Raw genomic sequence first — 21,929 nt, 5'->3', positions numbered from 1 at the left:
AAAATAGAGAACTAAATAAGATAATGTCAGACAGTGACAAGCACTAAGAAAACAATACACCAGGAGTGCTTGAGTTGGGGTGGAGTGTTGTTACTTTACTTTAGAAAGGGTGGTGGGGGACAGCTTCTCTGAACTGGTGAGACTTGAGCTGAGTCTGGAATGATGAGAAGGAACCAGACACTTGCCTCCAAGCAGAGGTAACAGAAGGGCAAAAGCCCAGAAGTAGGAATAGGCTTACTTGGTGAAGAGAAGCTATCCCCTTTTCATTGTATACCCCACTCCTAGTGGTGTGTATTAATGCCACTTAAATATATTCATACAAGACACTTTAAAGAGGAGTAAAATATCATTGGATTTGAACAGTTCCCTCAAGGCAGGCCTTCTCTTCCACACGGCTCCTTTGTTGTTCTCAGGTGTCTGTCCTCATGGTCATAAATTCCCTTACTCCAGGCAGCACTAAACAGGATTTAAATCAGTGCTTTTCAATCTTTTATAACAGCGACCCATAGTGAGAAGTAAACTTTATGTTGCAACCCAGCATACATATAAAACTAAACAAAAGTTTTAAAAATCACCAACTTTACTATGACTCCCTGCAATACACTATCAAACATTCTATTTTATTTCATTTTTTTAAAATGCTAAGGTGATTTCATGGGTAACTTACTGTTTGTAAAACACTATTCTAAACCAACATTGACTAGTAATTTTGTTCAAACACAAACCAAAACATGAAAAAATACAGCATTAACCTCCAATGCCACCTCCTCCCTTTTTTCTGTACACATCCTTGCTTTGACACAATGAAATCTAAATTTCTCTGTGTAACTTGTAGAGGAAATGACCAGAAGAGGCATTTCCAGGAAAGCTGGAAGTGAAGGAAAGAAACCCAAATATGCAAATATGCAAACTGTTCACTAGGTGAGGATACACCATTGGTTTCAAAGACTGCCCAAGAAAAGATTCATAGTCTTCACAATAACCAGAAGAGGTGTGTATGTGTTGGGGGTGAGGGTATGAGGTGGTGCTAGGTAAGCCATCAAATTTTAAGTTCCTGGAGGGAAGGCAGTCTGTATCCCTACCTTCCCTCACCAGAATTTCAGCCCCGTGTGGACTGATGTGTAACCACAGCACTCAGAACCATCCCTGGCACACAGCACATACATGGGAGCTCGAAAACAATTTGTTTCACAACTTTAGAATAATGGAGCTCACTGTCACCATCAAACCCTAACTTTGCACGTATGCCCAATTATTAAATGTTCCTGGAATGTATAAATGTCATGCAATAGTAAACTAACCTCTTGTTTATTTCCCAGTCATTGTTCAAGCCCGGGTATTAATGAGGTATTTTTCTCAAGCACAAAGTGGGAAAAGGATATTTTCTATTGCAAGGTACAAGAGACAGTATTGGCTGTAATGGAAAGATTCCACCTCTGTTAGTGGCTATGGTAAACTCCTAAACAGCTGGGATTAAAATAAGTATGTTAATTTCATAAGTAGTTTCCCAAGGGAAACTAACCAGCAGGCTGTCAGCCAAGGGTTCTCTCTGATAGAACCACGGAAATTTCTCTGTGAAACAGTTACCATCCTCACCCCTGAAGTCAGAAGTGCATGCACCCAATTTTTAGGAGCCCCGGGGTCCTAGTGTCGCAAAAATTACACCTGCAAGGCAAGCATTTTCCCACCTGCCACACAGCTGCCACACACAGAAAGCAGCTCCTTTCAACTATGCCCTTCAGCCCTAATTAGGATAATTACTAATGATTTCAAATTACAACTGTTGCTTTATCTCAAAACAGTGCTAAACAGGGGAGCTACATTCATGACGGTTTTCTTTTAAGTCATTTATCTGCTCGTCTCTCAGGGGCAAAAAAGATGTTGAGACAAGTGTGAACCTGCCAGAGCTTCTTATTATAGATGCAGCCCTCCTCTCCTCCCTCCCTCTTTTCCACTCCAGCACCCCTCCCGGTCTGGCTTTCCTGAATTGAGGCAGTAGCCTCCGGTAAGAAACTGTAAGTGGCTCCGTTATCAAAACAAGGAGGGATTCACAGCAGAGGGAGTGAGTCAGGCGACCGAGGGAAGAACCCCTCCCTTATCCTGACAGATCCATTTACCCCGTTCCCCCAGGTCAACAATAATTCGGGTTTCATAAAGGAAGAAAGTCTTAGAGGAGGAAAAACAACCTATCCAAATACAGGAGCATCTGCTTAACGCAAGACGGAACGAACCCCGCTGCCAGACCGGTGGTGTGGGCAGGAGAATGTGTGCGCGTGCATAGGGACAAGCCTATATACGGATGAGACATTAGTGGCAACGAGAGGAGAGCCACCACCATTGACAAAGCCACAACTATTACGTTTTGAAATACCCCCGCAGGCACTGACTTTTGGTGCCAGAATCTCCCCAGATTTATTTTCAGGCAAGTGACTCACAACCTGGTCTCCATAAGTAATTCCATTAAAATGAGTCGCCGGTTCCACTAACCCGACTTTCCGCTGCCCTCTGGCTGCTCCTCCTTCCTCTCCGCCCATCCTGCAAACCCAGACAGCTCACAGACCGAGAAACCTTATCCCCAGGGGAGCAGACGGCAGGCTCTCCGGCCTGGCCCCTACCCTCAAGGAAGAATGAATGGGGCCGCGGGCGGGCGGGAGCGCAGGGAGGGGGCGTGCGGGCTGTGCGCGGGGTGTGTACGCGTGTGTGCGCGCGTGGGCACGCACCCCGGCCAACTTACGGAGGTGGAGTTGGTCCTCGCCTGGCCCTGGTTCCGTACCTCCTGCTCCCGGAACTGCAGCCCAGCCAGATGCTTCTCCAGAGCCTCCCAATCCATAGGTGGCACCGGGGGCTCTTCGGGGACGCACGTCCCGCCGTCTGGGGGCTGAAGGCAGAGCCCCCCAGCCGCCGGGCCGAGGCCACTGCGCCGGCCCCCAGCCGGCTGGGGCTTTTGGATCGCCCGGCGGGGGCCCCGGGAACTGCTCGGCCGGCCAGCCACCACCACGTTGCCATTGTGCCTAAGGTCCTGGGGGTCGTGCTGGTGGAGGTTGCCGTTGGGCACCGGGGGCGGCATGGCGGTGGTGGCGCTCCTGCCCCCGCCCCCGCCGCCGCCGCTGCGGGTCCTGGCGCTTACGTCCCCCGGCTCCCGGGCCGGACAGCGGTCATCCCGGTACCCTCGCTGGTTGCTCTCGTCCTCCTCTTCTTCCTCCTCGCCGTCCTCCTCCGGCGCCCACTCATCAATCACCTTCTTCTGGTAGACCGGGAAGGGCTCCTCATAGTCCTCCAGGGCAGACACCAAGTCCAGGCTGCCCCCCGGCGACGATGAAGATTTGCACTCGGAGCAAGGGGTCACTTTGGTGGAGTTGGACTGTGAACTGGCGCGGCTGCTGCTGCTGCTGCTGCCGGCGTCACTGCCTAGATCCATCCCATCCTCTCGGTAATCCTGCGGGGAGGAGGTAGAGAGAGTGAACCGCTGGGCCGAGCCTGCTCCAGCCTCCCGCCGCCCGCCGCGAACGCCCCGGCCCAGTGCCCCGCACCCTGCGCCCGCTGGGTCCGAGGTGCGTCCCCCAAGGAGGCTTGGGGGCGGGTGCCAGCACCAGCCTGAGGCTCCCCTCCTGCCCGCCTTTCCTCTCGCACAGCCAGACTTCCTGCCGGTAACTAACCCTCAAATTAGCAAAGGGGTGCCCAGCCACCAGCGCGTACACTTTTCATACGAGGGGCCCCGCGGCGCGTGCAGACTTTGTATTAACCATTTTGCGCCGGGCGCGCCCCTTTACCCCGCCCCAAGGATTCTCCGAGAACCAGACACTTTCCCAGGAAATTATAATTCCCTGGGGGCGGGAACTGCGAAGAGGGTGGGAGGCTACTAATTTCGCACCTCGCTCTAGGCGCTGAGACCACCCCCCGCCTGGCCCCGCCCCGCCCCGCCCCTTCCCCGCCCGCGGCTGGGAGCCCCGGTCCGCGCGGGAGCTGAGCTTTACTTTCTAAGGAACCGCTGGCAGTCGGAGGTCTCACTCCCGCCTCCGCGCGTCTCTGGCCGGCCCCTCCTCCCACCCACCGGAACTTTCGGGGTAGGGAGCGCCCTCGGCCCGCGCCGGGCAGGGTGGTCCCCCGCCTCCCCAAAAGGTGTTCCTGGCCGGGGCGCGGCGGCAAGTCGCTGCAGGCGCCGCCACCGCCCTAGGGGAGGGAGGACGCGCCCTCCTGGCGGCGGAGCCGGTCCCGCCACCGAGCATGCCCAGAGGCTGCCGGGCGCGGCGCAGTCCGCAGTCCGGGTTTCCGCGGCAGCGGCGGGAGCGGGAGGCAGGCTGGGATGGGGTTGGAGGGGCCCAGGATAGGCCCAAAAGAAGGGGGCACTGGGCGTTAGGGGCGCAGATCTAGCCAGTTAGCAAGGGCGGCGCGCTGGGGAAAGTGGTGTATTTTTTCGCCGACACCCGTATTTTCTTGGCGTGCCTCAAGCCGTCTCTGCGTGACTCGTTACCCCGCCGAGGCCACCCAGCACCCCAGAACACGAGCCTGGCACCTCCTATTCCACGCGGAAATGCCCGAGTGACCCTGTGAAGGACCTCCCTCCCCTCACACACGCATATACACAAGCCCATGTGGGAGCCCGAGTGACGTGTGCTCGGTGGTCATGCACCATCATTTCCCTTCCACCTTCCTCCTCGCCGCTTCCTCTCCCTCCACTGCACAGCTCCAGCCGCCCTGCCGCCGCCGCATCCCCTTCCAAGTTCAGGCTGTGGGTGGAACCTGTTGCTTTAGCTCACGTTTCCTTTCCCCTCCGGGCTGCACGCTGAGGATGACCTCAGCGAGGTGTGTGTATGGGGAATGGAGGGTAAGTGCGAGAAAGGACTCCTGTCTGGCAAGGAGACGGAGGAAGCGGGTGGGGGCGAATGTTCTAAAGGGTTGGGCAAGCCACCAGAGACTCTTTCCGCCACCTCCAATCAAGGGGACCTTAAAGGAGGGGAAGAGGTAGATATCAAGTGAGGGTGCCCCTGGCACATCCGCTGCCTTTGCTTCCTTAGATATTTCAGGTACCTGAGTCAAACCTATGCTGGCGTTTTCAAAAATGTACGGGCTGCCTGAGTCTGGCAGCTAATCTCCTTTGGAATAAGGTTCTGTGAAATGAAAAATACCAACACTTGGAAAAACATAGATGCGTCACAGAGCACCTACTAAGAATTTCCTGTGAACCAACCATTCTGACCTGTAAGAACTGGGAAACTAGGAAATGCTGTTTTCTCTGTGGTGATTGTGAAAAATATTACTTAATTTTATAACAAATTGGAGAGAACCAATTTCTCTGAACTTCCAGATTTGGGCCTGTTGCTAATTATTCCCAGTGAATTCTAGCCTGGACCAAATGACTTCCCTGGCGTGGCACAGTCCAGATGGAAGAACAGGGGAATGCATGGGATTCCTAAGTAGGGAGTGGCTGCCACCCTGAGGATTCTTCTAAGCCCTAGTGGAATGTGGTGCTGAGACCCTTTTTGAAGTGATTTCTGTGAGGCACGACTCTCCTGTCCTAGGTAGACCTGAGCCAGGGAAGATCATCTAACCTTTCAACTCCTCTGGAAGCAGCAATCTTAGGAATAACTGGAAAAGGGGACTTCTGGTCTGGCCAGTTCTTTTGTAAAACGGTACTGATGGTTATTTAAATTGTCTTTTATGGTAACATCTGTAAACAGCCTTTCTTGTGCTCCAAATATGGTTTGATTTTGAGATTGCTCTGGAGCCCTGCCTGCCACTCCAGCGGGTGGAGGTGGCCCTGTGAGTAGGAAGATGTGAGTAGGAAATATTTGATGTGCTGGGAATTAGATAGCTGTTTTTCAGTTCACCCTATGACCTGGCATGGCTTAGATCACAAAAAGCTCCCTGCTTTGTGGCAGGACACAGATAGACAGATAAGTACTGATCACCTGGGGTGTGATCATCACCTGGGGTGATGAGAGAGAGCTGTGGTTTCATTCCAGGTTTTGAACATTAGGACCTCCTCAGCCACCCACCCAGACTCTCTCTGAGCTCTGGGCTCATCCCCCTGTTGCCCAGATGGTCCATGTTCAGGGAATGCAAAATAAGGCCTAAGAAAAATGTTTGGCAAAGAAAGTCTACTGCCAAAAATGCATGGCATTTCAAAGCCAAATATAAACATCTTTGAATTACCTGTACTTTTAAATTATTTTCCGACCAGATATTTCTGGATCAGATGGGAAAGTACCAGGTTTCCCTTCTTTTCTCTTCACGCAAGGTGCCTGGCTAGCCCAGTTTCCTTTCTGTTTCCAGCCTTCCATCTCCTGCCAGGAACCCTCCCACTTTGGAACAGGAAGCTCTGCCAACTCCTAGGCCCAGCAACAGCCTGCAGATATGTCCAGCAGGATAGGGAGATGATTTGCAAAGTGATTGAAAGATTCTGTCTTCCTGTTTACAGGAACATTTTTTCAAGTTAGGGGCTTGGAGCTTTCAGACTTAGATTTGTCTCCTGAAACCTTTGTAAATTAGACATCAGAGGTGTGGGATAAGCACCTTCATGCTCTGGCTCCAGCACCTTTCCCCATCAATCAACAAGTCCTGTCAATCTACCTAAGTACAAGGTCCCTCTCAAATACCCACTGCCCCCACCCTATGGGCTGCTGTGTCCTGAAATTACTAAATAGTTTCCCAACTGATTCCTGCCCATTCTCTTCATGCAGCCAGAGTGGCCTTACTAAAATGCAAATCTGAACAAGTTTCTCCCTTGCTTCATTAACTACTCCCCTACCCACCCGGGTCTACTCACTGCTCTTAAAGGAACTATTTCTCCTCCTCCACCCCACTTCTTTTGGTAAATTTTTACTCATCCTTCAAGTCTCAGCTTAAATGTTACTTCCTCAGGGAAAGCTTGCCTGATTCTCTACACCTGCCCTTACTGGGTCAGGTGACATTCGCATGTGCCCATGACACTCACTGCATATTGAGGTTGCTGTTTAATTGCTAATATTCTCTACTAGACTCATGATAGGAAATACATTTTATATCAAGACACAGGCCACACATTCATATAAAAGTATATGCAAGGGAAAGAAAGTTTCATAAAACTCTTATTTTGTAAAATCATATCGAATTCATGTAAAACTAAATCTGGTCACACCTTACTGCATTGACTTCCCAACCCTTAGATGGGTCAGGGCTTCTAATGTGAAAAAAATACTCTAAATTCCATGAAGTGGGGGACAATTTCTCTCATTCACGGTAATTGGAATGGAATAGGAGCTTAATAGGTATTTGTTGCTGGAATTATTAATGATAATATCTAATTCATATCATCCTCAAAGATCCTATGAAGAAACTACTATTATCCCTACTTACAGATGAGGAGGCTGAAGACAGTGAGATTAAGTAACTTGCCCAGTGTCAAAAAGCTGGTAAGGTAGATGGCAGAGTCAGGATTTGAACCTGAGTAGTTTGCATTCAGAATTCTCGTCCTAGTCACTCAGCTCAGTATCCTCTGGTCAAGGTGCATATGAATGAATTTACCAAGCAAAAATGTCAGAAAGGGTCTCCTTGCAGCAACTTCAAACTAGATCTCAGTCTGCCTTGCAGAGGTTCCTTGGGCAGTATTTATGTCTGTGCAGTGAAGAAGGCATCTGGCAAGAACAGCTGTTCCCCTTTGCTCACATGTGCTCAACCTCCTTAACCACCAAGTCCAGCAATATTTAGCAAGTAGGGAGATTTAATTGTGTAAAGGAAGAGTATAGATACTTCCAGAAATGCAATTTCACATTGTTATGAACTATGTGCTGTATGTCCCCCCACCCCCCCAAAACAAATCCTTTAAAAAGAAAGCCACCATGAGATTGGGGTATTTATTTTGGGGTATATCAATAGGAAACTGTCTAGATTAATACTCAAAGATAGGGGTAAGAAGATCGTGTTCCTCAGGGGTCAGTGCTATTTATAGGATTTTAATCTGTAAAGGCAACATTTGAGAAAGGACATGATTGAAATATTTGAATCAAAGAGTATGAATAGATAGGAAAATATTTATTTGCAGAATTTCCAGACTAATCCTTATATTATTAGCCCTGATGCTGAACCTTAAGTTGTGGCATTTAGAGTAATAAAGAAATGGCTGGCAAAGGGTTTGTATTTCATCTTTATTACATGAATTACATGCAGGTCACATGCAGTACACAGACGTTCTCCTATTTCATCACCTGAATATAACTACATGGAGATATTTAACAGCCCTGTGGGGTAAAGTGTCCTGGATACAGAACATCTGGGGTTTGTTTCTGGCCCTATCTCTAACCAACTTTATGACCACAGTTTCCTCATGAAGGAGCCCAGACACATGATCACAGTGTTTGGCAAATAGTAACAATTAATTAAATGAATAAATAATGAGTGAACTAAAAAGCTACTTCCAGCTTGAAGACTATGGATTGCATTCTAGAAACCATGAGGAATATAGTATAAAAATGTCTCTGAATCTTTTCATCACCTCTCTTGTTGGTGATATAAAGTTGGTTCCTCCACTAATTAAAAATCAAGGTCTATCTCTGTTAGGCAGGTTGGCCTTCTTGGATGCATAGTAGTTCTCTTTTATTTCTGTAGAGCCAATGGGTTAATCTTAACTTACTAGTCTATACGTGTAGATACTTTGGAGATGGATTCTATGTACATCTAAAATTATTTTCTTCTCACTTTCACTTACAGAGCTATATTTTAATGAAAATATTTCCTTTAAAAAATTAACATATTAAATGTTTTCATTTTCTAGCAAACCATGAGATTATATTTGTTTTCTACGTTTTCCTAAATTAAAAAAAAAAAAATGAAATGGCAAAATGTAGGCAAAATCGCACTTAAAAGATATCTCCAACGACCTACTTTCCAAACTTGAAACCGGGACACATGGCTTGACAAACACTATAGTGCTTACAGAAAGTAGGTGAATGTATGTTTGAAATGAAGATTATCCTGAACCATCCGTAGACATTGGCAAATGAAGCAAACCTAACTGCAGCAGGGGGATGGTATCTTTATCAGAGAAAAGTCACACAGAGGGTGTCAGTCAGGACCTCAGCACGTGGCTGCACAGATTGTGCCCTGTATAGCGCCAGGATTGTGAACTATACAACAGGTCTCTGCCAGGAGGGACCATTTGGCACCATTCACATAGATGGCAATGTGAATGGTGCCCTCTGGAGTTATGCAGTGCACAATCTGCACAACAGTACACAGAATCTCTCCAATAATTCCATTGGTAGGAAATGTGCTCTCTTGACAAGATTGGAAAAGGCAGCCTGCTGTTCTTTTTTAAATAAAATCATTCCTCAGATTGGATGGCAATGACAAAAATTCAAATAAATTATTGTGTTTTTTCCTTTTCCAGAAGTTTTCTGCCACTATATTCTACTTTCCTTAAGTTCCTAGCAATTCTTAAAAATGCAAGTCTGGGCCAGGCACGGTGGCTCATGTCTGTAATCCTAGCACTTTGGGAGGCTGAGGAGGGCGGATCACGAGGTCAGGAGTTCGAGACCAACCTGGCCAACACGGTGAAACCCCGCCTCTACTAAAAATACAAAAATTAGCCAGGCATGGTGGTGGGCACCTAGAATCCCAGCTACTCAGGAGGCTGAGGCAGGAGAATCGCTTGAACTCAGGAGGCGGAGGTTGCAGTGAGCCAAGATCGCGCCACTACACTCCAGCCTGGGTGACAGAGCAAGACTCTGTCTAGAAAAAAAAAAATGCAAGTCTGTAAGTAACTCTGAACTTAGTTTTTGAGCTTCATTGAAGAGAATAAATTGAACAAAAGGGCATTTAGAAAAAGCTGGGGAAGTTTGTAGACAACTGCAAGGGTCAGGGAAGCATTGTAAGTCATAGGCATGGAAGCCCATATATACATGACTGTAATATAAGATGAAATGTCTCCAAAACTGCATGCCCTCTACTTTAAAGTGTTTAGCTTATCAAAGAGGAACATTTTCACAAGATACTCTAGGAAGTAAAAACCCTGTTTTGGTCATGTCTTGACATAATTCTGGAAACCTTATAAAGTCAGAAAATAGCTACTGGCATTGTCAGTGCAACACAGCAGTAGGCATGGAGGTAGCTTGGTGGGACAGGGAGAACTCTTCAGGATACTTGGCTCTGCCTCTGACTAGCTCTGTGTTTATGGGCAAGACCATCCCTGCAGCTAGCTTTCTGGGCCACTGACTTCCTCATGAAAGCAGAGTTGTATGAAATTGTCTGAGGCTTAGAAACTGCCAGAATTTCATGGGCTGTAACTTAGGTGCCTCCAGGGGCCAGGCAGGTGAGGTAAATGAGTGAAGGGGGCACCAGGGGTGACAGGGAGTTCCAGATCTGAGTCATTAAGTCAGTGAACCACACAGCACAAAGGTATCTGATATGGTTTAGCTGTGTCCCCACCCAAGTCTCATCTTGTAGCTCCCATAATTCCCATGTGTTGTAGGAGGGACCTGGTGGGAGATGACTGAATCATGGGGGCGGGTCTTTCCTGTGCTGTTCTGGTGATAGTGACAAGGTCTCACTAGATCTGATGGTTTTAAAAATGGGAGTTTCTCTGCACAAGCTCTCTTTTTGCCTGCTGGCATCCACACAATATGTGACTTCCTCCTTCTCGCCTTCCACCATGATTGTGAGGCCTCCCCAGCCATATGGACTTATAGGTCCAATAAACCTCTTTCTTTTGTAAATTGCCCAGTCTTGGGTATGTCTTTATCAGCAGCATGAAAATGGTATTAGTATATGGTAAATTACCGTATTAGTATACGGTAAATTTGTACCAATAGAATGGGGCGCTGCTGAAAAGATACCTGAAAATGTGGAAGCGACTTTGGAACTAGGGAACAGGCAGAGGTTGGAACTGTTTGGAGGGCTCAGAAGAAAACAGGAAAATGTGGAAAAGTTTGGAACTTTCTAGAGATTTGTTGAATGGCTTTGCCCAAAATTCTGATAGCAATATGGACATTAAGTCCAGGCTGACTGAAGTGGTCTCAGTTGGAGATGAGGAACTTGTTGGGAACTGGAACAAAGGTGACTCTTACTATGTTTTAGCAAAGAGACTGGTGGCATTTTGCCCCTGCCCTAGAGATTTGTGGAACTTTGAACTTGAGAGAGATTATCTAGGGTATCTGGCAGAAGAAATGTTAAGCAGCCAAGCATTCCAGAGGTGACTTAGGTGCTGTTAAAAGCATTACATTTTAAAAGGGAAACAGATCATAAAGGTTTGGAAAATATGTAGCCTGACAATGCAGTAGAAAAGAAAAACCCATTTTCTGAGAAGAAATTCAAGCTGGCTGCAGAAATTTGCATAAGTAACAATGAGCCCAATGTTAATCCTGAAAACAATGGGGAAAAATGTCTCCAGGGCATGTCATAGGTCTTCATGGCAGCCCCTTTCCTCACAGACCCTGAAGCCTATGGGGTGAAAGTGGTTTTGTGGGCCGTGGGCCAGGCCCAGGGTCCCTGTGCTGTGTGCAGCCTAGATACTTGGTGCCCTATGTTCCAGCAGCGCCAGCCATGGCTGAAAAGGGCCAACATAGAGCTCAGGCTGTGTCTTCAAAGGGTACAAACCCCAAGCCTTGGCAGCTTCCATGTGTTGTTGAGCCTGTGAGTACACAGAAGTCAAGAACTGGGGTTTGGGAACCTCCACCTAGATTTCGAAAGATGTGTGGAAATGCCTGGATGCCCAGGCAGATGTTTGCTGCAAGGGTGGGGCCCTCATGGAGAATCTCTGCTATGGCAGTGTGGTAGGAAAATGTGGGGTCTGAGCCCCCACACAGAGCCCCCACTGAGGTACCATCTAGTAGATCTGTGAGAAGAGGACCACCATCTTCCCGACCCCAGAATGGTAGATCCACCAACAGCTTTCACTGTGCACCTGGAAAAGCCACAGACACTCAGCAACAGCCCATGAAAGCAGCCAGGAGGGAGGCTATAGCTTGCAAAGCCACGGGAGCAGAGTTGCCCAGGACCATGGGAACCCACCTCTTGCATCGGAGTGACCTGGATGTGACATGGATTCAAAGGAAATCATTTTGGAGCTTTAAGATTTGACTGCCCTGCCAGATTTCAGACTTGAATGGGGCCTGTAGCCCCTTTGTTTTGACCAATGTCTCCCATTTGGAATGGCTGTATTTACCCAATGCCTGTACCCCCATTGTATTTAGGAAGTAACTAACTTGCTTTTGATTTTACAGGCTCATAGGTGGAAGGGACTTGCCTTATCTCAGACGAGACTTTGGACTATGGACTTATGAGTTAATGCTGAAATGAGTTGAGACTTTGGGGGACTGCTGGGAAGGCATGATTCATTTTGAAATGTGAAGATACGAGATTTGGGAGGGGCTGGGGCAGAATGATATTGTTTGTTTCTGTGTCCCCACCCAAGTCTCATCTTGTAGCTCCCATAATTCCATGTGTTATAGGCAGGACCCAGTGGGAGATGATGGAAACATGGGGCAGGTCTTTCCCCTGCTTTTCTCATGATAGTGAATGGGTCTCACAAGATCTGATGGTTTCAAAAACAGGAGTTTCTCTGCACAAGCTCTCTTTTTGCCTGCTGTCATCCACATAAGATGTGACTTGCTCCTCCTTCCCTGCTGCCATGATTGCGAGGTCTCCCCAGCCATGTGGAACTGTAAGTCCAATAAACCTCTTTCTTTTGTAAATTGCCCCGTCTCTGGTATGTCTTTATCAGCAGCGTGAAAATGGACTAATACAGCATCCAAATTAAAATTCGGAATGAAAAGCAGGTTTCATCCTCAACTCATCCCTAGATCACCACTTGGACCTCTGCTCTTAGCTCCAGATTTCTAGAGTTCCAAGTCTACATGAACATGAAAGAGTCAGGGAGGCTGTACATCTTGGCTTGGGCTGGATGGTCCTGCTTTAAACCTGTTGTCCTGGCATAACTACAATGGCACCCTCCTTCACTCTCAAAAGTGTCCTAGTTTACATGAGAAGTCATACAGCCATCCAAAGTAAGGGGGAATCAGCAGTGACCTAACACAAACTTTTGGGAGCAAGTTCATTTATTCGAATTTGTGCAAGCCTTCAGATGAAGCTAAGTAGGTTTGGCATTGTTTTGTAAGTATAAAGATAATTAAATAAACTTCCAAAAATATTCCAACAGAATGGTTCAATAAAAGCAGTATGTAATGAATTTTAAAATCATAGACAATATAGGAAAGGCTATCAATATATGAAAAATGTTGAAATTCACTAATAATCAAGAAAGAAATTTCAATAAAAGTGAGGTAACATTTTGCCTGCCAGAGTATTTAAAAATTATTTAAAACTCTAATATCCAGTGTCAGGATAGGTGATCAAAGGAACTCTCATATACTGCTGATAGGTTTATAAATTGGCTAATACAAACCTTCTGGAATGATATTTGATAACATGTTTTAAACATCTTTATGAAGTTTATGTCCCATAACCTGTTATTAATTCAACAAATACTATTGAGCACCTACTATGTGTCAGGCACTGAGGGATAAAGTAGTAAGAGAGACAGATGCTGTTTTCTCCAACTAGGATTTCAGTCTAGTGGAGGAGCAGACATTCCAGGGAAAAAATACACAACAATTTAAATTACGATTTGCAATAAATACCCAAAAAGTAGACTCAAATGATGCTAAGAGAGCATGTGGTTAGTACATGCATTGGGGGAGGTATCAGGAAATGGGTTGAACAGCTGAAGACGGAGGGAAAGGTGAATAAAGTCTTGAATAAAGCCTTGAATAAAGGTTTTGAGGATGGAAGAAGCTTACCACATTGGAGTAATGGGAAGGAACCACTAGGTTGGAGTAAGAAAGGAAGGGGAAAAGTGGCAAGTTGATGGTGAAGAGTGAGGAGGGGTTGCAACTAAGATCTTCATCCTAACAGCCACTCAATGATTGTGAAAGCAGATTGGTATTTTTGAAACTCTCTACATGGTGGAGAACTGAGAAATGAAAAGGTCAGAACAAGGCTGGGTGCAGAGAGACTAATTAGGAAATATGTATAGCAGTCCAGGAAGGAGATGATGGTGGATTCAATGAGGATTGGGAACACAGAGAGAAATAGAAATACTAAAGATATTTAGGAAGTAGAATCAACAGGATCTAGTGACTAAATAGATGGGGGTGGTGAGGGAGAGAAATGTCACTGATGGGTTCCAATTTTGTATCATAAGCAACTTGGTGGAAAGATGGTGTCACTTTACTGAAATGGGTAATAGGAGGAGGAGGTTTTGGTAGGGGAGAAGAAACAGGGAAGATAGTGAATCCTTTTGGACGTTCTATATCTAAGATGTTATAAGACATACAAGTGGAGATGACAAGTAGATATTTAGCTATGTAAGTTTGGAGCTTAGCAGAGAGATCTGGGGCTGAAGATATAAAGATGGGAATCATAGCATATGGATGGTATTTGAAAGCTTGGGTTTGGGTGACATGATCTTGAGACAAATATGGAGTGAGAAGAGAAGGCCAAGTTTCTAGTCCTAATGGACTCTAGCACTTATAGAACTAGGAGAAGAAGCATGAATTTGTAAGGAAGACAGGGAGCAGAAACGGGGAAGGGCCAATAGTTACTGTTCTAATAATATAGCCTAGGGATACAGAAATGAGGATCTAGATTTATGCACGAAGAGGCTCATTGTGGCATTTACAGTAGTGAAAATTTCAAATGTCAAAAAATAGATGTTTACCTACATTGTGACACATTAATTCTGGGTAATAAATGCAGTCAAATAAGATGCTTTTGAAAATTATAACATTAACTGAAATTATATGGTTTGGATCTGCATCCCTACCAAACCTCATGTTGAATTGTAGTCTCCAGCTTTGGAGGCGGGGCCTGCTGGGAGTTGGTTGGATCATGGGGGTGGATATCTCAGGAATGGGTTAGCACCATCCCCTTGGTGCTGTTCTCGTAATAGTGAATTCTCAAGAGAGCTGGTTGTTTAAAGGTGTGCAGCACTTCCCTCCAGCCTGCTCTCTCTTGCTCCTGCTTCCACCATGTGAGACACATCACTCCCACTTTACCTTCTGTCATAAGTAAAAGCTCCCTGAAGCCTCCCCAGAAGCAGATGCTGTGAGCCAATTAAACCTCTTTTCTTATAAATTACGCAGTCTCAGGTATTTCTTTATAGCAATACAAGAACAGACTAATACAGTGAATAAAAGAGGGTATAAATTATACATACCACATGATCACATTAAAAAAATTAAATGGTTATATGCCTAGAAAAAAAAGGTAGTAGAATGTTAACAGAAGTTAACTATGGATGGTAAGATTGCAAATGATTTCTTACCTTCGTATCTATTTGTATTTTTTAGTTTCTTTGCAATAATCACAAGATTGGTGGTGTTTTAGTCTATTCTTTCACCACTATAAAGAAAAGAGGTTTATTTGGCTCACAGTTCTGTAGGCTGTACAGAAGGGGAGGCCTCAGGAAACTTACAATCATAACAGAAGGTGAAGGGGAAACAGGCACATTTTACATGGCCAAAACAGGAGGAAGAAATAGAGCTGGGCCTGGGTTGGGGGTGGGTTGGGGAGGGTGCTACACACTTTTGAATAACCAGATCTTGTGACAGCTCACTCACCATCACAAGAATAGCCCTGAGGGGATGATGCTAAACCATGCATGAAGTATCTACGAAGTATCCACCTCTATGATTCAATCACCTCCCACTAGGCCTCACCTCCAACATTGGGGATTACAATTCAACATGAGATTTGAGGCCAGGCATGGTGTCTCACGCCTGTAATCCCAGCACTTTGGGAGGCCGAGGCAGGCAGATCACGAGGTTAGGAGATTGAGACCATCCTGGCTAACACGGTGAAACCCCGTCTCTACTAAAAAATACAAAAAAATTAGCTGGGTGTGGTGGCAGGCGCCTGTAGTCCCAGCTACTCTGGAGGCTGAGGCAGGAGAATGGCGTGAACCTGGGAGGTGGAGCTTGCAGTGAGCCCAGATCACGCCACTGCACTCCAGCCTGCGGGACAGAGCAAGACCTCGTCTCAAAAATAAAAGAAATAATTGTTCAGAAGAGCTGGAATTACTTTCTATAAATTCTGTGGTGAATTGCTTTATAAAACAATAATTTTATAGTTATATAAATCACCCACTAATTTCAAGTTTGGTTTTTTTTTGTTTTTGTTTTTGTTTTTTTTTTTGAGATGGAGTCTTGCTCTGCCGCCCAGGCTGGAGTGCAGTGGCCGGATCTCAGCTCACTGCAAGCTCCGCCTCCCGGGTTCCCGCCATTCTCCTGCCTCAGCCTCCCGAGTAGCTGGGACTACAGGCGCCGCCATCTCGCCCGGCTAGTTTTTTGTATTTTTTTTAGTAGAGACGGGGTTTCACCGTGTTAGCCAGGATGGTCTCGATCTCCTGACCTCGTGATCCGCCCGTCTCGGCCTCCCAAAGTGCTGGGATTACAGGCTTGAGCCACCGCGCCCGGCCTTGAAGTTTTTGAATATCAGATTTTCTTTCCAAATATAGACTGCATCAGCACACTATGGGGTCATAAGACTGAAGGACGGATTGGCAAACTTTTTCCGTAAAGGATTAAATAGTAAATATTTTTGGCTTTGTGAGTCATATGGTCTCTGTTGCATATTCTTTTTCGTTTTTTTAAAGCAATCTTTTAAAAATGTAAAAACTTTTAACTCCCAGGCCATAAAGAATAGATGACAGGATGGATTTGGCCCACTGGCCACAGTATGCTGACCCTTGGACTAAAGGATGAATTCACAACAATGCATACGTACTTTTTAAATAAAAAGCTAACATGATATTGGAATTGTAGGTGAATCTTCTATCATTAGAGTACTAGAACCAGTTTGTATCTATTTTCAACAGGAAGCAGACTAAATGGAAAAAGTCTAAAAAAGCAATACTTAAAAAAAAAAAGTTTATGTGTTTTTAATGGGAAATTGATCCCATGCAATTATGTCAAAGAGTTGTTATTTTTAACCTAGAAAAGTAAAAGCAAAGGGGTTTTTTTTTTTTTTTTTTTGTAAAATGAAGAGTCTTTTAGTATTTCTTCTAAAATCTTAGGTTTTTGGTATTATGAGGGGAGTGTTGCTGTTATATACAAGAAGCTATTCAGTTGTTTATATCACAAATTTGGGAGCCATCCTTGTCACCCTCCACCCGCTGCCCCATCACCAAATGTGGTTAATGCTGGTAGTGTTCCAAGCAGATCCCTGTTCCTGGCTGCTGTGTACACCCGACCCTACCCCTAGCTGCTGTGAGTGTTTAGCTGTGAAGGACACACAGCTGTCCTTTATGGTGAAATTTATTCCTCTGCTTTCATCAGGCCAAGGATAGACTATCTGATTCCACATCCTACCTGGCATTTTATCCCTGTCTATCCTGCTTCTCTCACTTTCTCACAAGTTTCTCGCTCAATAAAGCATCAGCACCCAAATCCCTATCTCAGGGTCTGCTTCTAGGGGACCTGATATAAGACACTAAGTCCTAATGATTCCACCTTCTAATTATATTTGGCTATACACCTACTGTGTACCCACAAAAATTAAAATTGAAAAGTAAAGATATAAATTATATATATGCATATATATGTATATATGTGTGTATATGTGTGTATATATGTGTGTATGTGTACATATATATGTACACACATATATACACACATATATACACACACGTGTGTGTGTGTGTATATATATATATACATATGTGTGTGTGTGTATATATATATGTTTGGCTTTTTGACCAGTGCCTCTGCTTGGACAAAGGGTATTGAAGTAATCTTATAACTTTATTCTTCTCTATGAATAAACTTCTAAATTTAGTATATGATATCAATACTTTTTATGAATATAAGGAAATGGTTTCAGTGAAGTGATGCCCCAATGATCTGATAAACAAGAACTCCCATAAGGATAAACAAAGAACTTAGAAGAGGGTTAGTTTTCAACTGATATTACTATATAGAATTATTGCTAGTATTACTAGTACTAGTGAGTGGAAACCACTGTATATCCAGTATTATCAATTTTGCTAATTGTTACTGATTATGTTTTAAAATTACACTAATAACTAACAGCCTACAAATAATCTTCTAAGACCTTTCCACTTTATTATACTATAATACGTTCATTGATGCTTAATAGGATGTGAATATTTGCTGACTCTAAAGAATACCTTTATTAGGATTTGCATATGTGTTCAATTTATCTTTTCAATTACACCTACATTAAAACCTTCAAAATTAAGTTTGCAAAAACAGGCTATGTGCAAGCTGCAGAGCCTCTATGACTTGTGACCTTCTGCTCTGTTGCATTTGGGTTAATGATTCACAATAACCTTCAAGAATAAGCACCGAGTAAATCAAAGGGTTCTGCATGGCTCTCCGGGAATGTTGCACACAATGCCCAGCAATCGAAAGCGCGACCTACTGCAAGATGGGAGCTGGGAGCATGATGAACACAAATCCACAGCAATGGCCAAGGAGATGGTGTTTTCCCAATGGAAACTTCACAGCTTTCCCCAACTCCACCTAAAATGGTTCTGTCTTCATTTTTCTTATTCTGGAAGTAGGAAATTAGTTGCTATTGCTCCTTCTTTTCTTTTTTTTTTTTTTCTTTAATTCTCTTTCAAGATGGGGGTCTCACTTTGCTCACTCTGTTGCCCAGGCTGAGTGCAGTGGCACAATCTCAGCTCACTGCAGCCTTGACCTTCTCAGACGCAGGTGATCCTCCCACCTCAGCTGCCCTTGTCCCCTCACCCACCCCCACCCCACCAGTAGCTGGGACTACAGTTGCACACATTTCCCCTCCCCAGGTAGTTGGGACTACAGTAGTGCACCACCATGCCTGGCTAATTTTTTGTATTTTTTTAATGGAGATGGGGTTTTATCATGTTGCTTAGGCTGGTCTTGAACTCCTGGGTTCAAGCAATCTGTCCACCTCAGCCTCCCAAAGTGCTGGGATTATAGGCGAGAGACACTGTACCCAGCTTCTTCTTGTACTTTCCCAGTGAAACACATTTTGTTTCAAGTTATTCTTAATCATTTTCAATGGTAACTCCATGGTAAAAAATAAAGTAGACCATTCTTTGGTTTCATAATCACTGAACTGCTTAGTGTTTGGTTACCCATTTTTAGTATATATATTATCCAGCAACAGAAACTAAAATGCTCTTTTTCCCTTCTTTACTTCTTGAAGAACAGGGTCAAAACAGAAACCTCTGAGTATCTTGTTATTTAAATAGAGGCAAGTCCAGATTATTCCAATACTGGAAACGAGTCTATTACCTAGGAATTCCTTTTGACTCTCATAAAATGGCTTTGGTGAGTTATAGCCACATTCTTCATTCTAAGCATCGGTATGATTGCCCAAACCCTGCTCCCATGCTTGGTGGTCCAGGTAGGAGCTGGGCACAGTGCTGGAGGGTGGCAGGGGTTGGCATGAGCTGACACATGGGGCCAAAGGGCAATATCTGGACCTAGGCAGTTAGGCCAAGTCACTATCATGCTGGTACCACCTCCATGATTTTGCCATATTATACTCCATCTCTACTTCTTCTTATATAATTCTTTTATTTGAATCAACTCATTTTTAAGTTTAATTTATTCAAAATAGAAACTTTACATTACTACTATCAATGAAATATAAGTATCACTTGCTAACGTAGAAGAGTTATGTTACACAATAAACACATATACTGTGTTTCATCAATTTTGAGACACACTTTAAAAAATAATTGTGATATCTCTGAAATTGGGGTGTAACTTACAATCGATGGCATCTAGCAATTATAATTGGCAACATTTCTCTCGTTCTTAGTGGCATATAAAATAATGTGCTTTACACATAAATGGCATATTAGATCTGATGAGACAAACTATAAAAATGATGTATTAAACTTTTAAAAACAAAAGGTAAAAATAGTAAAAAAAAAATGGAATAAATAAAACTGACTTACAAAATGTATGGCTGAAGATATTTCTTATTAGAAGGATGGAACTTTTTGATCAAAGTAGTTGGATATTCTACTTTATAGTTTCAGACAAAGTGGAGGATCCACATTAATGAGACAAATCTGTCCATTTTTATATTAACCTACATTAAAAATCTGAACTTGCATGGGGATGTGGTTGGAAAGCTCAAAAGATATTTGACTATTTTATGTGTTATTATTATTATTTTATTTTATTTTTTCCTGGGAGAGAAGGAAAGAAAACGGGGGTGCCGGATTTAGAAATCGGTCACTTCCAGCCTCAAGAACTGCCGTGGGCGACCCTGGCCACATGTGCATCAGTGGTTCCTTTGTTATGTGTTATAATTAAGTATACATGTATGTACTCTGCAACTTCAGGGAGTGACATTTCAGCATATCACTGAATAAAACACACAGATGCCTGTGAAATTCAGTGTATGGGAGTCTCGCCCTGTTAGTGGTCTTGGCTGTCTCTGCTTCTCACGGCCATGAGTACTGAACCGTGATCATGCCTTGCCCCTGCTTTATTAAGTTAGGGTAAGGTTGATTACTTGGTCCTACCTATGTTTGTCTCATCCTAAACAACGTTCTGCATGAAATCACAGGTCTTATGTGCTAAGTTTTCCCCCAAATGTAAATGAATGTAAATACAAGACTGCCAAAAGACATTTAGCTGAGTATCACTTAAAAATTACCCTCTCCCACGCTCTGGGAAACATTTGTCTAGATAAAGCATTAAATAGGAAGGACTCACAGAGACAAGGAAGATTGGGTTATATAGCTGGAGCCAGATGCATCAGGTGGGTTAAAGAGAGGAGTTAAGAGGCAAAGACTGCAGGAGCTTCTCAGGTCCAAGACTGTTGGCCCAGACTTCTAGAGAAGGCCGTTGGCAAGGAGGTGCTACCTTAAGGACATGACATAGTATTCATTTATCCATTTCTCTGTTGACACAGTTACTCTTTCATCCAAATATCTACTATGTGCCAGGTACTGGGTTGGGTGTCTGGGGAAAGAAAGCTGAAAGAGTTCGAAGAGTTCGTGGCTCAGAAAGGAAACAAAGAATACTCATGGTTAACAGTTGGGTTTCAAAGTATTAGGGTGGACATAGACAAAGAGTGCTATGGAAAAGGTACTGGAGAGGTGTTTAACTCAATGTGGGCGGCTTAAAAAAGCCTTCCCAAAGGAATCACGCTTGAATTGGGTGTTGAGGTATAAACAAAAGTTGCTCAAGTTCCCCAAAGGCTGAAAGACAGAAGGATATTCCAATTTTGGGGAACAGTATGGTCAAAAGCTTGGAGATGTAAGAAACCATGGTCCGTCTCCCACAAATGAAGGCAGCTTGGTATAGAATAGCTGGAAAGAGAATGAATATTGCAGGATATAGGGAAAGAGGCCGGAAATGGTAGGAAAAGCAAGAGTGGATGTGAAGGATATTGAACTTTACTTTCAACCTGAAATTGATACAGAGATCTGAAGAATTTTAAGACAGAAATGGCTAGATTATAAGTATTTTGTGTGTTGACTGATGTTGAGAAAAACTAAATTTTATATCAAAACATAACCTAAAGGCCTTAGCCAGAGTGCCAGACAGTCAGCAGTATAGATCTGCACCATTTATAAAATGATTTAGAGTCTAATCAAGGAGTAGTGGTGACTGGAAGGGAGTGAGAGTGCAGATGATTAGTGTTGTGGATATAAAGCACTGGATAAGCCACACATCAAGACAATGTAATCTCCCACGTGAGAACTAGAGTATTGAAGGAAAGGAAGAGAAGAAGCAAGTGCTAAACTTCTCAATGAATGTAAGGAAATGGCTGGACCACTGATAAATGATAAGACAATGATAGGATGAGGTAGAGAAGGATGAAGGAATTACCCTTCTGTAAATCCTAAGGGAAGAATTCACAGGGCTAATTTTATATCTATAGTTCTATATTTTTTGCTTTTTTAAAAATAATTTTTCATTATGGAAACA

At 44.2% G+C, this 21,929-nt stretch overlaps 1 protein-coding gene across 7 annotated transcripts in view; it reads right to left on the bottom strand.

Moving 5' to 3' along the window:
* The window catches only part of SCHIP1 (schwannomin interacting protein 1), a 611,368-nt gene that overhangs the window by 129,404 nt on the left and 460,035 nt on the right, over positions 1–21,929 (bottom strand). For 2 of the 7 annotated variants that reach the window (XM_077990479.1, XM_028843206.2), the window contains exons 1-2: positions 3,657–3,789; positions 2,735–3,436 (exon numbers count right to left, since the gene is read on the bottom strand). In XM_077990479.1, the coding sequence (XP_077846605.1) occupies positions 2,735–3,006 (272 nt within the window). In that variant the 5' untranslated portion in view covers positions 3,007–3,436; positions 3,657–3,789. 7 annotated transcript variants of the gene reach the window in all.

Source organism: Macaca mulatta, chromosome 2, assembly GCF_049350105.2.
Source record: "Macaca mulatta isolate MMU2019108-1 chromosome 2, T2T-MMU8v2.0, whole genome shotgun sequence".
Classification (NCBI taxonomy): domain Eukaryota; kingdom Metazoa; phylum Chordata; class Mammalia; order Primates; family Cercopithecidae; genus Macaca; species Macaca mulatta.
Note: the sequence above shows the minus strand (reverse complement) of the source record. Positions and strands in the feature narration are given on the sequence as shown.